General features: G+C 38.6%; 1 protein-coding gene across 1 annotated transcript; it reads left to right on the top strand.

Annotated features, from left to right (window-relative positions):
* Positions 1–16,567: 16,567 nt before the first annotated feature.
* Positions 16,568–17,715, top strand: LOC119533487 (olfactory receptor 4E1-like). The gene has a single exon (XM_037835524.1). It carries the CDS (start codon positions 16,568–16,570, stop codon positions 17,513–17,515), a length of 948 nt encoding a protein of 315 aa, XP_037691452.1. The 3' UTR covers positions 17,516–17,715.
* Positions 17,716–18,154: the final 439 nt, after the last annotated feature.

Raw genomic sequence — 18,154 nt, 5'->3', positions numbered from 1 at the left:
CTTGGACAGCCAGAATGAGAATGACCAGAAAACACAAAGAGAAGGCAGGGCACATGAGCAGAAGAGAAAGGAGAATTTTTGAAGCATGGTCTTGAGCAATAGCCTGGATGGAGACCTTTGGATTGAGTGTGGACCATAAAGAGATGTGCTCAGCATGCAAGCAAGTGATGTGAGCTCCCTTGTAACATTTCATTACTGCATTCCTGTTGGGGCATGGTGCTCCCTCATTCATTTATACCATCCAGGGGGAAATCCAATCATATCCCCCAAATCCTTTACTCTGGGTCAGGGTGGGAGAGGATGTCCTGCCCAAATCTTTAAACTGACCGGAATTAGAAAAAAACAGTTATTACAAACCCTCCACTAGGTCTTTGTATATCTGAGATGACAATACTACATAGTAACCTCCATTTTTATCCCCATTGAACTCTAGTGTAGTCAGGAATCAGGATGATCAAGCAAAGGGACTGGGTTGGTTCTAGGTAATGATGTAAATGATATATAGTGCCATCTCCATTGCACACAGAAGCAAATTATGTTATAGTTATAGCCAATTGTCTCTTAACTTATATGTGAGAATTATTGTGTCCCTGAAAGTTGTACTATGTGAATGTGTGTGTGTGTGTGTGTGTGTGTGTGTGTACACACATTTTTACCAAGCATCTACTGCAAGGAAGGCAATGTTCAGATAGGAGACATACAGCACACAGCCCTTGCCAGGCTGAAGTTTGCCATCTGGTGAAAAAGGTAGGCATTAAGTAAATGATTACGAATGTAATAAATGCAGTCAGCAGTCATCGTGGTAGGAGTTTGTCAGATGCAAATGCAGCTCTGAGGAGCTGTCATTTCCCTCTGGCTATCATTCAAGAATTAAGATCAAGTCCCAGTCTCTATATAGAACTGGGGTGATTTGTGTATCAGGGCTGTAAGCATAAGAGCCAGTGCAATAGTTATTTTGGGTGCCCTGCTCAGATCTGCTTTCCCCCAGCCAGTGTATCCACCTATCACTTGCTGCCTGTGTTGGTTGCTAAGGGCTGAAAACTACACGATTCCATGGAGAAATTTGCTCTGCTGCTGGAGTCTCCTCATTCTAGAAATTGTATTATCCACCCTCACACCCACACTGTAGGTCGTTCGTGCTCATGACTGACCTATGCAGTGGAACAAAAGGCTGAAATCCATACCACAAGAGCAGCCAACTCTTGGTGCTATTCATACACCAGAGCTCCCCAAGGGATCAGGCTAAGGCCAGACTCCAGCTGAAGATAAAGCCTCAGGACTTCTCTCTCTTTGGACAGCCAACATATTTCTATACTAATTGGCTAGGTCCGTGTACATTTTCCACCACGATTAAGGCAATCTCCAAAAGAGATTTCCAAAGGCTATGGCAAATTAATATTCTAATTCTACATTCCAGCAAAGTTTTTCTAAGTCAGTGGTTCTTAGGTATGATCCCCAGACAAGCAGCACCAGCACTACTCAAGAACTTGCTAAAAATACAAATTCTCAGGCTCCACCTCAGACTAGTCAATCAGAACTGGTTTAAGAAGTCCTCCAGGTAACTTCAATGCATGCTAAAATTTGAGAACTGCTATTCTGAACTGTTATCGTAAAAACACTGTGACTAATAAAACAAGATTCGAACCTAGCTCTAGCATGAACCATGACTCTAAACAAACATCCTCCTTTCCATTATTTTATTTCTTTTCCCGTAGTCACTGATTTCTTTGCTAAATATTCACAAATCCTCATCCAATCTATCCATTCCAGAAATACAGTCAAGATACATGCCAAGCTAATTGTGACTTTCTGGTTAAAACACCTGACCTTTTTGAATTGTGAGGTATTTTCCTAACTAAAATCTTCTCACATGTCTCTTGTTCTCCAGGCTTTTCAAATATAACAAAAAATTTTTCCTCTGCAAGCAAGCCCAGTACTCTGGGATCTCGTTCATCTAGTCCTGGTGACTTTAAGCCATTTTAAATGGATAGCCACTCTTTGAATATCTCATTAGCTTTTTTGGGCTTTACAACACTATTAATCATGTTTGTTTCCCTGTTTTCAGTTTTAGAATGATTTTCTCTGATATAAAACAGTGCTTCCCAAATGTTGACACATCATGTCACACATAGAAAATTGCAATATTTTGAAGAGCAAAAGGGAACAAACCGATGAGACCAGTGGCAACTGGTTCAAGGGCACAGTTCACCCCAGACCTTACATGATGACTCTAGGGTGAAGGGGTCAATATCTATGAATCCTTACATCAAGACACTAATATGGCAGGGCACATCAGGAGTAAAGCTCTCATTCAGAAGGCAAAAGCTCAGACAGGATTAAGAAATTATGCCAAAGTCCATCTCTTATCTAAAACAAACTTTACTTGGGCTCATTCTATGCTTTAAACTTAATTACTCAATTCTCATAGATTCAAGACAACCCCCAAACACACATAGGATCTCCTTCTCCCCACCCCCGTCCCTCTTCCTCCTTTGCCTTTAAAAGTCTGAACTTATCAGAGAACCACCTATGAAATTATATGATATCTTTAGGTACCTCTGGCTTTTCTTCCTTCACAAGATCATCAAATAGTCATAATTGAACTTTAGAAAATCTATGATAATCCATATGCTCTGTTAGTGTTTCTGGTCATGAAATCATACCTACCCTTTTTCTAATTTTATTAGATTAACTTTCTTAACATGCAGGAAACATATCTAACTATGCCCAGCAGTTCCTTCCCCTTCTCTGATTCTGACTCACCTGCCACATTCTTTCACATATTAGGACTCTTGTAATTACATTAAGCCCATCCAGATAATCAAGGATAATCTCCCCATCTCAAGTTTCATAATTGAATCACATCTTCAAAGTACCGTTTGCCATGTGTTCTGATTTGCTAACCTACAGGGCAAACTCCATTAGATCTCAAAGTCTGAGAGTTATTTATCCTTGGGGCTTGAGTGAGCAGGAATCCAAACGTTTCCAACGGCCTTTGCAGCAGCCCTTTTCTCTCCAAACACTGGGGTGAATGCTCCAACATATCCACACACTGGGGAGACCACCTTCTCTGCCCCACCCTCCTTAAGCCTCGGGGTGTCACCAGGAATTTGCCCCTCCAGGGCAAAGGCTCCACCCTCTCCAAACAGTGGGGTGGTGGCCAGGCTCTCCACAATCCCTGGGGAATGTGCTCCACCCTCTCTGAGCCCTGGGGTGGCAGCACTCTTCCTGAACATCAACACAGAAGGCCTGTGCTCTGCCTCCAGGGCAAACTCAGTCTTTCCACATGCATGGGCTGCTCCACTCTCCCAGCCCGAGACCTCTTGACACCAGACCTCAATCTCCATGGCTCTGTCTTTGAAGAAATTTTTCCTTCAATTTTTTCCTTTTCCAGCTCCTCCAGTCCAGACTGGCAGTGGCTCCATTTATGCAGATTTTGTGAAAATCTTGTTGGCTTGGCATGAAGTTTACAGAGATCAAAACCTTCAGACAATAGGACTTTCCACAAATCCTTTCTAGATAACTCCATCTCCAATCCTGGCTTGTACTGAAATGGTGGCTGGATTCCATGTTTGGTTAAATCCTCAGGTGGGGCTGTAGCCTCTGGAGTCTTACTTTCTGGAAGCCCAGAATTTTCCAAACCATCAAATTCTGGTTTCTTTGTACCCAAGAGTTCATTTCTCAGCTGCAAGGAGAAGCCAGCCTACTTCTATATTTCGTTTGGAGATCTCCTCAGCTAAATATTCCAGGTCATCACTTTCAAATTCTGCCTTCCATCTGACACCAGAACACAATTTTGCCAAATTCTCTGCCACTTTAAAACAAGGATCACCTTTCTTCCAGTTTGCAATGACACATTCAACATTTCTGTTCAAGGCCTCATCAAAAATATCTTTAGAGTCTGTATTTCTACCAATATTCTCTTCAAAGCAGCCTATCTTTCTATCAAGCTCCTCACAATTCTTCCAAGATCTTCCCCTTATGCATTTAAAAAGCTGTTCCAACATGTTTGGTATTTGCAAACTCAGCAGCACCCCATTCTTGGTACCAAAATCTGTTCCAGTTTGCTAATGCTGCCCTTTTGCAAAACACCAGAAATGGATTGGCTTTTATAAAGGGGGTTTATTTGGTTACAAAGTTACAGTCTGAAGGCCATAAAGTGTCCAAGATAAGGCATCAACAAAGGTTACCTTCATTGGAGAAAAGCCATTGGCATCTGGAAAACCTCTCTTAGCTGGGAAGGCACATGGCTGGCATCTGCTTGCTCCCAGGGTGCATTTCAAAATGGCATTCTCCAAAGTGTTGCTCTTGGGGCATTTTGTCCTCTCTCAGCTGCAGCTGCTCTCAACAGCCATCTTCAAAATATCTCTCTAAGTTGCAGCTCAAAGTGTCCCTCTTGGCTGTAGCACCTCCTTCTGTCTGTGAATGCTTTTATAGGACTCCAGTGATTCAATTGAGACCCACCCTGAATGGGTGAGGTAACACCTCCCATGGAAATTATCCAAAGGCCTCACCCAGGTTGATTGAGTCACATCCCTATGGAAGCACTCAATGGATTCCAACCTAATCAACACTAATACATCCACTCCCACAAGATTGTATCAAAGAACATGGCATTTTGGGGGACATAATACATCCAAACCAGCACACCATGTAAGGTCACATGTTCACAGTTTCCAGGTATTAGAACATGGACATCTTTGGGTGGCTTACCACATATGTCATTAGCAAGTTCTTTCTTATCACTTAGAATTAAATTCAGAACAACAATTTTCTTCATTGTCTCCATTACATTCATTCAATAAAATTTTCAATGGATCAAAATTTATTAAATGTTTTATCAAGATGGTTTCAGTTGCAAGAAACAAAAATCCCAACTCAAGCTAAAGAGGATTACTGACTCACAAAGCTCAAACATTCACAAGGGGAGTGGGTCTTCAGGCAAGGTTTAATGAAATATAGCCCAGTTATTCCAAAGACACAGTTTCTTTCCATTTGTTCTGTTTACTTTCCAGAGTGTCAGGCTGCCTCCTCTCATGGCCTCAAGATGATCCCAGAAGGCATGAAAGCTACATTTTTCCTTATTCTTCTCTCCCAAGAAGAGACAGCCTCTCTACACCAAGGTCTGAACCAACCTAGGCCAAATGTCTATCTCTGATCCAATCACTGTGACAACATGAATGGGATGCAATTATTGGCTTAGGCCAATTAGACCTATGACTTGAGATAGGGGATGGGACCAATCAGTCAATCCATGCCACCCAAGCTTCAGGATCAAAACAATAGACAAGAGTGATTGGAAGCCGAGAAGGCAACCAGTGTTGCCTATGCATATCCATACCTAGCAGATTAAGACTTTCAGCGAATAATTTTATCGCTACCAATAGCAAACATTTCATAGTGCTTTGCAGCTTACAAAGGCTTTTCATATACATAATATTATTACTTTGAGAAAGTAAAAATAGGTTTGACTAATTCTTATTTTATGAATGATGAAAATCACAAGGTGCAAATGCTGCTCAAACTCAGGTATTCTAAGACTGGGGCCCACACTTTCACAGCAATTAATAGCCTAATAAGATTAATTCCATGCCATCAAGTCTGCCTTGCCTCTTAACCAGTTTTGTCATTCTGATTTTGTCATTCTAAAGCATTTATTAAGGAAAACATTTTTGCTCTAAAGTAATTTCATCCAAATTCACTCCCCTGTACTTCAACTCTTAGGTTTATGGTTTCTATACAGATATGTACTTCTTAATATGCAGTTCTCTCTCTCTTCCTCTTATACCTATTAAAAGCTAAGAACAACTATCTTAGTTTCCCAGAGCTGCTATCACAAAGAACACAAACTGGTTTTGGCTTCACAATAATTTATTGGTTCATGATTTTGAGACTAGAAGAGGTCCAGAATCAAGGTATTAGCAAGGCTTTCTCTCTCTCTGAAGACTGTAGTGGTTTGGTGCTGGCTGCCATCAATTGTTTGGTTTCTTTGGCTTTTATCTCTGCTTCCCGTCACATGGCAGTGTCCTCTTCTCTCTCCCTGCTCTTCTTGTCTCTGTTGCCTTCAGGCTTCTCCCTGAACCTACCTTCTCTTCATAAAGCCTCCAGTAATCCAGATTAAGGCCTATCCTTCTTCAGTTAACTAAAAACAACATCTTCAAAAGGTGCTATTTATAATGGATTCACACCCACAGGAATTCTGGTTAAGATTAAGAACACATGGTTTTGGGTTATATAATTCAACTTACCACAACCTTTGTGCATCTCTCTGAAGTTGGTAAAAAATTATTCAAACTACAAATATACCTGATTATAGTTTGAAGCATAGAATGCCATTTCTTTTCAGAACATCCAGTCTTACCTTCCAACTGGGAGACTTTTGTATATTTATATAATTTTATGGTTTAAAGAGCCTTAGAAATCCATTCTAACCATCCAAATAATGTTTGAATTCCTACTGAAGTATTTCAAGCAAGTGATAGTCAAGACTGATTGAAAAACTCACTATTCCTCCTCATTTCCAACAACAAAAAAACTGTTTCATCCTTGAATAGCTGTAGCTAGTAAGTAAATAAATAAATAAACTAACTAACTAACAAAACCTTTTAGCTTCAAGTAATCCATTTATCTTCTGTTATGAAGCTTTCTGGGAGCCATCTTATTGAAGACAGTTAATTGGTTCTTCTCCTAAATCTCTTGTTTTCCTGTTAAGAGAAGGATTTCTTTGTTTAAACACAAAAACTGGTACGAAAACATTTGTTTCCAGTTTTCTATATTCACAAATGCTTTTTCATTTTTATTCATAGAGGTCTTGACAAGCACTAGGGGTATTAACTCTAATAAATACAGGGGAATCATCACAGGACTGCTTATTTCAGTTTTTCAATCCAATAGTGTTTTAATTTCCTAGGCTGCTTAAACAGCTTGAAAAATGTGAATTTATTAGCTTACAGTTTTGAGGCCAAGAAAATGTCCAAATCAGGGCATCATCAGGGCAATACTTTCTTCTTGAATACAGCTGTCAACAATCCTGGGCTTCTCTACCACATGGCAAGGCACATGGTGGCATCACTGGTCTCTCCCTTCTATTCCAGGTTCCATTGCTTTCAGCTTCTTGCTTCCATGGCTTTCTCTCTCCATCTGTATTTCATTCTCTTATAAAGGACTCCAGTAATAGGACTAAGACATCCTGAATGAGGTGGGTCACACCTTAAGTGAAGCAGTCTCATCAAATGGTCCTAATTACAATGGGTTTATATCCACAAGAATGAATTAGATTTAAGAGCACGTTTTCCTGGGATACATACAGCTTCAAATCTTGAGTAGCCAACACCTTACCTAAAAGCCATAGCAGCAATATAAAAGGTTCAGTTAATTAGGTCTAAGATTTATGCTAAACTTAATTGTTCCCCATTAATTGAAAAAAATCACTCAATACTTCTCAACTAATAGTTACATTTCCTATGAATTATTGTTATTTTCCCTTCACAGATCACTATTCATTATTACATAACCCCAGCTATCCTCCTTCCTTCACCCAAAGGAAAAGCTCATGACTGCTTACCTTTGTTAGGGAGCTATCCATACTCCTCACAGATTTAGGGATCCCCCCTAGATATACCTGATTCAATATACTTATTAATAGTTCATTTAAAAAAAAAGCATTGCGAAGATAAAAAAAAAAAAAAAAAAAAAAAGCATTGCAAATTGCAAAGCAGATTATGCTATCTCACCTTGAATTTACTTTTGAAATATGTGCTTCTCCTAGAATTAAATGTTTTGATGGCTAGATTCATTCCCTTGCCTGGATCTGCCAGATGACAAATAGTAAAAGAACAAACATTTATATTGATAGTAGGTGTGATTTTGAGTTAGACTATGACTTCAAAATGCCTTAGGAACAAAGAGTTTTCCTTTCATCTTCAGGAACTCCTATAAAAATAAACAGGGAAAGAAATTTTTGATATTATTCTTTTATCTAAGGAGAAAGCCATATAAAAATGCATTTAACAAAAAAGCCTTCACAATATTATCCAAATAACAGAGAAAAATTTTTGCAATGATATTTAACCAACATGGTGGAAGTAGGACATAGATGGGAACTAAAGCCTTAAGTTCCCTTTGAAAACCTCCAAATGGATTTTAGACAAATGTCCCTGAAATGGGCTATAAATTTGTTCTGTTTATTGCTGTTTATTCTCGGGATGAGTTTATATTCCTCCTTGCCAAAGAGCTATGGCCCCTAGGTGCTGCAAGTCCACTTATAATTGTGCCTAGGAGTCTCCTCCAGAGAGCCTCTTTTTTGCTCAGATGTGGCCCTCTCTCTCTAAGCTCAGTAGGCAAGTGAACTCACTAACCTCCCCCCTACCTGGGATGTGACTCCCAGGGGTATGAATCCCCCTGGCAATGCAGTAAATGCCTCCTGGAGATGAGTTTGGACCCAGCACTGTGGGATTGAGAGGATCTTCTTGACCAAAAGGGAGAAGAGAGATGAAGCAAAGTAGGGTTCCAGTGGCTGAGAGATTTCAAATGGAGTCAAGTGGTCACTCTAGGCAGTATTCCTATGCACTATATAGGTATCACTTTTTAGTCTTTAGTGTGTTGGAATGGCTAGAGGGAAATACCTGAAGCTGTCAAACTGCAACCCAATGACCTTGATTCTTGAAGACAATTGTATAACTATGTAGATTGCATAGTGTGACTATGTGACTGTGAAAACCTTATGACTCGCACTCCCTTTAATGAATATATCGACAGATGAGTGGAAAAATGGGGACAATAATTAGATGGAGAATAGGGTGCAATGGAGGGAATAGAAAGACTTAGGTATTCTTTTTGCTTTTATTTTTATTTTGGAGTAAGAAAAGATTCAAAAACTTATTCTGGTGATGAATGCATAACTGTATGATGGTGCTGTAAATAACTGAGTGTATACTGTGGATGACTGTAGGCTGTGTGACTATACCTCAATTAAACTGTATTTAAGAAAGTAAATGGACAGTGGGGGGAAGAGGGGAATAGGATTTTTTTTATTTTAATTTTAATTTTATTTTTTGGAGTAATGAAAATGTTCAAAGTTTGATTGTGATGATCAAAGCACAACTATATGACGAAACTGTGAACTACTGATTGTACACTTCGAATGATTGTATGTTGTGTGATTATATCACAATAAAATTGCATTAAAAAAAGCAAAAGAAAAATTAAAAAAAAAAAAGAGAAAACGAGCTATGGCCCTAGCCTTGGCCAAAATTTGCTTAATTTCTTTTCCCCAATCTTAGAAATTCCAACTTGTCTTTCTAGTAATAGAGACACATATCTCACTGGTACCGTTACTAAATGATCTTTAAAGTTTTATCCCTTCCTCAAACCTCCTCAATCTTTATCATTAACAAACTTTGGGGAAATAATGAAATTCTAAAAGTAAATTAGCATAGCTCTCAGAAGAACTCAAACTTTATCAGCCAGAATGGACCCACAGTTTACCTCCTTAAAAGCCAATAACCGGCTGCCCTATTCATTTGAAATTTTTACCCAGGTTTAACGCTATTACAGGTTAATGTTACTAATTATGACAAGAGACTCATATGATGCCTTGAGCTTTATCAGCAATGGGTTGAAGCTCTATTTCCAAAATAGCCACAGCATGATATAAAATCTTGAGATTAATCCTCTGGAAAAGACATCAGAGAAAAACTGCCCTTAAGTCTCAATGAAAAGAACCTTGTTAGGAACTGTAAAAAATCAGACTCAAAGTAAAATTTCAAGGTATTGATCCTTGGAGTCATGCTTTCCAACGAACCCACATCAGTTTCTCATGACCATTGGAAATCCATTCCATCGGGAAACCACAAATTGAGGATTCTTATAAATTCTTCAGAAGGTGATGATCTTAGAATTAGACAGCTTCTGCTCAACATGACAAAACAAGATTAATTTTCTGATTCTTCACCCTTTTTATTTCCCCTTGAATTACCACTTATCTTGTCTATTATTGTACTCTGATATGCTCCCCATTAGCTGACTAAAAGGTTTCTCAATATGATCTCCCTTATCTTCATGCCTTCTACCAAAAAAATCCTCTGTCTTTTGCAGACCATATTCTGATTCAACTAATTGCCAGATTTCTAATGCCCCCACCTATATTTGCTGGTAAAAATGCAATAGCTTTTCCATTAAACATTTCAGAATGTGAATTTCCTTCTACATGTCCAGTCTGGTACTTAAGGTTTCTTACATAATCAATCCCAAACTTCAATCTATAAGAATTAGACTTATATGATTATGACTTATATGATATGACTCATATTATTATATAATTGGACTTATAAGATTACAAAGACTGAGATAAGCAGGCATGCAAGACTCCAATGGAATTAGACAGGCTTCTCTCTTTTGAAAGGTGGGTTGGGTAGGTTATCAGACCTAATTGCATCTTCCTCATGGGGTCTGGTTTCTGCACATTTGTGGTGGGAAACAGAATGGTGGTTTTACCAGGAGCATGAAACTTTTTGATTCCTTTTCCTCCTGCTGTGGGCAGTATTAAGACTGAGACAGAAGGTCAAATCACACTGTTATGATGATATCACGTTTACTGATATCATCCCCAAAGTTTTATTCAAAAAGTTTCCTTAAATTCCTAAAATATACTTTTTATATTTTAAGTTCCTCAGACTTGGGAATCATTACTCTTACGGACATTTTATTCCATACCACACAAAGCATGGTATTGTACACTCCATAGGTTATTGACTGCTGATTGATTGCTGTTAGAAGGAAGTCAGTAATCTTTCAGAAGTGAAGTTTGATCTTTTGGAACTCTGGTCTTTTGGAACAGAGAAAATAGGTTGGAAAGAAGGAAAATATCTGTTAGCAAGATCAAAGAGTGCCCAAAAGTCACCTGTTCCCTACCCATTCCACCAATGAAAATTTTCCATATTATTTAACAAGCAACTCTTTTAAATGCACATCCTCCTTTTGAGTGAGGTTGACTAATCATTCATACCTTAAAGACAGCATTTGCTCCTCTGTGAAGTACAGAATCCAAACAAAGTAATAGAATGAGTGCTGGGTGTGGTATCAGAACTATCTGAGTTCAAGCCCCAGATCAGGTATTTACCTAATATGTAAACCTTTGAAGGTCACTTAACTCCAAAATGAATTTTCTTCATTTCTGTAATGCTCCCTACCTCACAGAGGTGTTGTGAAGATCAAATAAAATAATGAATGTCAAAGAACTTTGCAACCTCTAAAGTGCTACACAAGAGTAAACAATTATTTTCGTTTAACCTGTTGAGGAAATATGAACACATAATTTTGGAACATGAGGGACTTCCAGGGAGTCATGACTGAGCACCTATGCTGCAGGCCATATACAGTCAGAGGCAAGTGAGGGGCCAGAGACAGTGACCACCAAGAGGTAGGTGTAAAATACAGAAACTGAAACGTAAAAAGATCAAACATTAATTTCTCAAACTTGCATTTTACCAATGACTGAGGTGAAAGTAATTGCCCTATAATCAAATGACCATCAATTCCTCTGCTAGCCCTGGTATATCATGCTTATGATAAAGTATTGTGATTCCAAAAACACAGAGCAATAGTATGGCCAGCATATCCTCTTCCTAATGTGTACTCTGATTTCTAAGGCCATCATAATGACAAAACAAGTCCCAAATACAATATCTGTAAGTTCTAGAAGCTCTAGGATTTTGCATATAGTGAAGTCAAGTCTGGCCTCTAATCAATGGTAATAAATCCAGAAGAAAAGTGAGGAGAAGGAGCCCAAGTCACAAATCCTTGGAAGCAAGCATTTTAGAGAGCTTCTGACATTTTCCCTCCATTACAATCCTCTCTTCTACACACTGATGCATGAAGAGTTGGGTATAAGGCCTACTTCTAGCTCCATACCCTTTACTTCGGGTAGCCTAACCATCCCACAACACTATCCAATCTTGAAATTCGAACTCAAAGAATAATCTTCTTCAGAGCTCATTTCTCTCTCCTTTAGACTCTTCTTTCATCAATTTAAACTACAGAGCTCCTATATCTAAACAGAGAAAACAAAGGGAGAACAGAGGAAGAGCTACTAAATTTCAGTTATCCAAGATAACCAATAATTTATGCTCAAAATGTTGACTGGTAGCTGGGATTGTTTTTTTTGTTTTTTGGGAGTTTTTTGTTTGTTTGTTTGTTTGTTTGTTTGTTTGAATTGTGTAATTATAATTTATTATTATAGGTAACATAATTACTAAGTGCCACATACTTTCACAGATTCAGGAGTTCTAAAAATTTTGCCATTGTTACTCATGTTTTATGGATGAGAAAACTGAAGCTCAGGGAGGTTAAGTAACTTGCCCAAATTTACACATCTAGAAAGTTGGAATTTGTACTCAAATGTTCTGGCTCTGGATTCAAAGCACTTAATTTCTCTGGCAGAGAGCTGACTAAAATCTCAACTCCATTACCCTTCTCTCATCTCTGTGTTTTTATGTGGCTTAAATAAGAAAACATGAAAAGAAAATAGGAAAGCCCTATCTTAGTTTGCCAGGCTGCTGTGACAAACACCAGAAAAATCAGTTGGCTTAAACAACAGTAGTTTATTTTCTCATGGCTTCAGAGGCAAAAAGACTTCATCCTCCCAGGTTGTCAGCATCTGGTGCTGGCTTGACGGCAATCCTTGGGGTTCCTTGCCTTGTATCTCTGGTCCCATCACATAGTGATGTCCTCTCCTTTCTCTTCCGGTTTCCCACCAATTTATGAATCTTCCCTGTGGATTTCTCTTTATAAAGCCTCCAGTAATCTAGATTAAGGCCCAATCTCATTCATACTTTAATTTTAAATAACATCTTCAAGAGATTCTATTTATAGTGGGTTCACCACAGGAATGAGGATTAAGATTGAGAACATGTCTAAATTGGGGTACATAATTCAGTCTACCACAGTCCCTAACATAATATTTACACATAGCAGGCAATCACTAATAGTAGCTCATTTAATCATATATAAACACATACTAAACATTTAGATAACTAAGTCCTGCCTTCTCATATGTTCTCTTAGTGACAGTTGCAAAATCTGTAACTTCAGTCCCCACAGAATTAACTTTTTCTAAGTAGTGACTAAGGCAAGCTGATGTAATTGCTTAGAAGTTCCCAAGGACCTAAAGCCTATATAATTCATGTGGAACAATACCAGCGTGACAGCTGCTTTATTTCTTTGTAGCTTCTCCTTCAGTGCTTGAAGGTACAATAATCCATCTGAAACCAGCAACATAAAACTTGCAACTGGAGTGTGCTGCAAAGGAAACAGGATGCTTTAGTCACATATGTTCTCTAGATAATTAACCAAATTTGCATTAGAAGCGTCCTGAGACACTAGCTCTGCCTGAGATAGTGGTTTCACACTACAGTGATATATTTGTTGCACTTCTTTCGTGCAACATATATATATGTCACTGCTATAAAGTGCCTTCAGTTGAAGGGAAACCAATTGTAGAAAATCTTAGTGCAGCGTTGCATCCTGAAGTTGTTGAAAAATATGACAATAATGTAGGTATAAAGGTGTGGCTTGGGCAGGAATTTACCTCTCAGCAGAAAACATCGCCAAATATATCTACTGTAACGTAGCAAAAACTGTGGTCAAGAGGGAACTTCGAGGGCTCTCACCTTCCTTATGGAAAAATCAAGGTAAACAGAGTGTTTGACTTGTCAAACTTCAAATAAATTGTTATTTTCCCTGGATGATAATAGTCTTCATACTTAAAGTACAAGACTGTCTATTTGGTTCCTCTTGGAGGTGCTGAGAGCATCAGAAACAACCCAGGGTGAGTTTAATAAACACTAATTTTATTGTTTTTCTCTTGTCCCCCCCCCCCATTTTTCTGAAATGTATGCAATACACACTTGGTTTTCCTTTTGTGCACCATATTTTTGGCATAAACTAATTCCAGGTTTCTATTGCAAATGGACACAACTCCATTTTCCAAAGCATTTTTTTCTTGTGGCTCCACAGAAATAGAAAAAAAAATAACAATGAAAGAAAAGGTTTTGTTTAAAAGGTATATCCTATTAGGAAGGAACTTAAGTCTCCATTTCAGACCTAGTTCTCAATCTGTACACGCTTTCCTGTTTTTGCAGGTGAAATTTCCATACTGAATTTAAAATAGTCCCTGGTTCCATTCTTTGTCATTTATTCAGCTTTCAATTTTGCAGCCCTTCTTTTAGAACTTAATAAGCTACCACAAAACACTTAAAATGTTTTTCTGAGTAAAAGCTTTAAATGAACACACTAAGGAAAGTTTCTAAATAGTAAAATTAATCCATGTTTATATTAAGAGGTTGTTAGAAATATAGACACAGTGAGTTTGTGCAGTTTAAAAGTTAACTGAAAGACTTCTCCTGCCCACAAAATATCTTCTTTGCCACAGATCACCCTTGTTAATTCCCTGATGTGGCACTACCTTAGAGTATTTCCTTTGAAAATGACTATGAAAAGGGCCATTGTCTGCATGAATAGGTAATATTTAAGAAAAAAGGAAAATCTAGGAGCAGAAGAGAGAAACTTTCTCTAGCCTTTTGCATAAGCAGTGTGGAGTTGGTTCACTTGTCTGGCAGAGAGCCTGGTGCTCCATGATGGGAAAGAGGTAGGAAAGGATGATGGAACCCAAGCAACCAAGAAAGCCTCCTAGGGTTGGCCACCCCTGTGCATCATGACAGAAGCCTGGAGGAGGCAAGCCAGAGAAAAGAGGTTACCACAGATGCCCACCCAAGCTAGTGCAGGGCACCTAGGAGAGAAAGAGAAGATCACTGACATGCATCCTACTTCCCAATTTTGCCCCCCAGTGCAAAAATTCAGATCAGAGCGCTGGTAGAGTGGAGAAAGCCTGGGCTCTAGACTCAGCTGTGTCTCCAACTCTGTAACCTTGGCCATATACATTACCTCTCTGGACCTCATTTTCTCTACCTGTAAATGAAAATAAATAGATTAGATAAACACTCAGGGCCCTTTAAGGACTGAGATCCTGTCACTCATATAATGTATAAATTTCTTATATAAAGTGGTAGTGCTTGGGTTGATGGCAATTTATTTTTTTTTTTTACCTTTCTTTTTTGAACTAATTTCAAACTTACAGGATAGTTGCAGAAATAATATGAAACTCATACAGAAAACTCCAAACTAACCCCCACCTAGATACGCATATCCACCGACCTTAAACATTTTGACACATTTGTCATATCATTTATCTATCTATTCATCTATCCATCCATCTCTCTGTGTGTCTGTCTTTCCACCTATTTTCTAAACTTTGGGGAGGAAGTTGTATACTTTATGTTCCTTAAACACATAATAATTCCATGTTCATTTCCTAAGAAAAAGGATATTCATTTATGTAACCCACCTTAAGTACAGTTATCAACTTCATGAAATTTAACATTATTATAAAGCTTTCAGTCTATATTGCAATTTTTCATATATCCAAATACTGTCCCTTTGGGTCTTTTCTCCTCCATTAATACATCCAGTCCAGAATCATGTACTGCATTTAATTATCATTGTTTCTTTAGTCTCTATTTCTAATTGTGCAAACAAATATACAGTGTAAACTTTCTCTTCTCAATTATTTCCAAGCATACAATTCAATGGTGTTAATCACATTCACAATGCTGTGCTACCTTCACCACAATCCACCCCAAACAGAAACCCTATACCCATTACTTTGGCAGCCTAAGTTAAAAGAAAGTAAAATAACTACTGATTGTGGATCAATAAATCTAGACAACAGAACTGGACCTTGAAAAGAGCTGGGGATAATGTAGTCATGACACAGACCTTGACCTCCAGTTGAAGAAAACAAATCTGCCATCAGCCAAGGGGTGGAGGAGAGGCAAGTGTCCCTGAACCCTCTCCAGATTTTCCAATGCTTCCAGGATTTTTTCCAGCCCCCTCATAAGAACTGTTTTAAAAATGCAATAACCATGTTGTTGGCTGTCCATCATCTTGGCAAAACGCTTCTGTCCTCTGAAAGCTAGATCATTGAAATTACAATTTCAGGGCATCATGGGAGAGCTAATAGGGGAGGAGGTAGTTTGGGTAGTGAAAACTGCAGTCAACAGGAATATAAGGAAAATTGTCTTCAAGACCCAGATTTGAGTGACGTTGGAGAAATTGCTTATTTGGGGAAAGATAGAACTTAATTTCTTTAACCATAAAAATCTATAACTTAAATCTAAGCCCTGATATTTTACTACAAAAAGAGAGAAATTACTCTGTCTCCCACCAACTCTTCCCCTAATTATTCAAGGTATGTGTGTATCTCTAAAGGAATCAATCTATTCTATTATTCCAAAAGTGTGTGTTTAGAACCTACTTTGTTTCCAGAACAACATAAGATGCTGCAGGGAGATTTCAAAATGATATTTGATATTTGACCATAAATTCTAGAATACTCTAGAATATGAAGAGAATATTCATAAATGCTCAAAAAATTAAGAAACCATATGATTGATGTAGATACTAAGTGTTATGTTTCTTTTCTAATTCTTGACAGGAGCGTCCAACAAAGAGAATGGAGGAGGCTGCCCTATTCAATCAAACTTCCGTAGTGACATGTTTTAGGCTTACAGGTTTATCCGTAAATCAGAAGGTGCAGACAGCTCTGTTTGCCATGTTCCTCATTTTCTATGTCCTGACACTGTTTGGGAACATCCTCATTGTCATAACTATTATCTATGATCGCCGGCTCCATACCCCCATGTATTTCTTTCTCAGCAACCTGTCCTTTATCGATGTCTGCCACTCTACTGTCACTGTCCCCAAGATGCTGATAGACACCTGGTCAGAGGAGAAGCTCATTCCCTTTGATGCCTGTGTGGCCCAGATGTTCTTCCTGCACCTCTTTGCCTGCACAGAGATCTTTCTCCTCACTGTCATGGCCTATGATCGGTATGTGGCCATTTGCAAACCTCTGCAGTACATGACGATAATGAACTGGAAGGTATGTGTGCTGCTGGCTGTGGCCCTCTGGACAGGGGGGACCATCCACTCCATATCCTTTACCTCCCTCACCATCATAGTGCCTTACTGTGGTCCCAATGAGATTGACAACTTCTTCTGCGATGTCCCTCAGGTGATCAAACTAGCCTGCACTGATACCACAATCATTGAGATCCTCATCGCTTCTAACAGTGGAATGATCTCTATGGTATGTTTCGTAATCATCGTAGTGTCCTATGGTGTCATCCTGGTGAGTCTGAGGCAGCAATTCTCTGAGGGTAGGCGGAAAGCCCTGTCCACCTGTGCAGCCCACCTCACCGTAGTCACGCTATTCCTGGGACACTGCATCTTCATCTATACCCGCCCATCCATTAGCTTTCCACAGGACAAGGTGGTGTCTGCATTTTTTGCTGCTGTCACCCCCCTGCTAAACCCCTTCATATATACCTTTAGGAACGAAGACATGAAGAATGCCTTGAAAAAGTTAATGGGGAGGAAGAAAAGGAAAGAAGAAAAATGAAAATGTCTAAGCCCTTAGGGTGCTTGGTGTTCCAAATCAAAGAAATGTCTTATAAAGATTAAGTTGCATACAATATTTATTAGACTACATGATTCATAAAATTATTCTCTAGTTTACTATCTGACTCTCATAGCAACAGCTATAATTTTTATTCTCTTCCATGTTAGAAATTATTCTGAGCATTTTACATCTACTTAATTCTCATAACAACCCTGTGAGGTATGTGCTATTTTCCTCATTTATACATGAAGAATCTAAATCTCAAAGAAAGCAAACTGCATGCCCAAGGTCAGCCAGCTAGGAAATGATGAGGGTAGGATTTGAATCCAAATATATAAACAGCAAACTCATATTATTTTCATTACATCATGCTGCCCATGCTGCGCCTCCCTGATTTTGTCTTAGGGTGATAACCAAGATCTAAACAAACTTTCAGATTCCTGGGCCTACATCTTTTACTCAGACATTTGCCTAGAGCTTAGCAAACACTCATTAATCAGACAAACTGAGATGATATGACTTTGATTACTTAGAAAGAAGACTTCAAGCCATTGATGTTATTGTTACCCTCAAGTAGCCAGGCAATAGTCTAACATCAAAGCAAAGATATGGAGATGTTTTACTGTTCATTCATTTAAC

This window comes from Choloepus didactylus, chromosome 4 (assembly GCF_015220235.1).
Source record: "Choloepus didactylus isolate mChoDid1 chromosome 4, mChoDid1.pri, whole genome shotgun sequence".
Lineage (NCBI taxonomy): Eukaryota > Metazoa > Chordata > Mammalia > Pilosa > Megalonychidae > Choloepus > Choloepus didactylus.
This window is presented reverse-complemented; position numbering and strand designations above follow the sequence as displayed.

Bases quoted from the DNA above. Each gene is read 5' to 3' on its own strand.
- LOC119533487 (XM_037835524.1), top strand. From the start codon at position 16,568: ATGGAGGAGGCTGCCCTATTCAATCAAACTTCCGTAGTGACATGTTTT.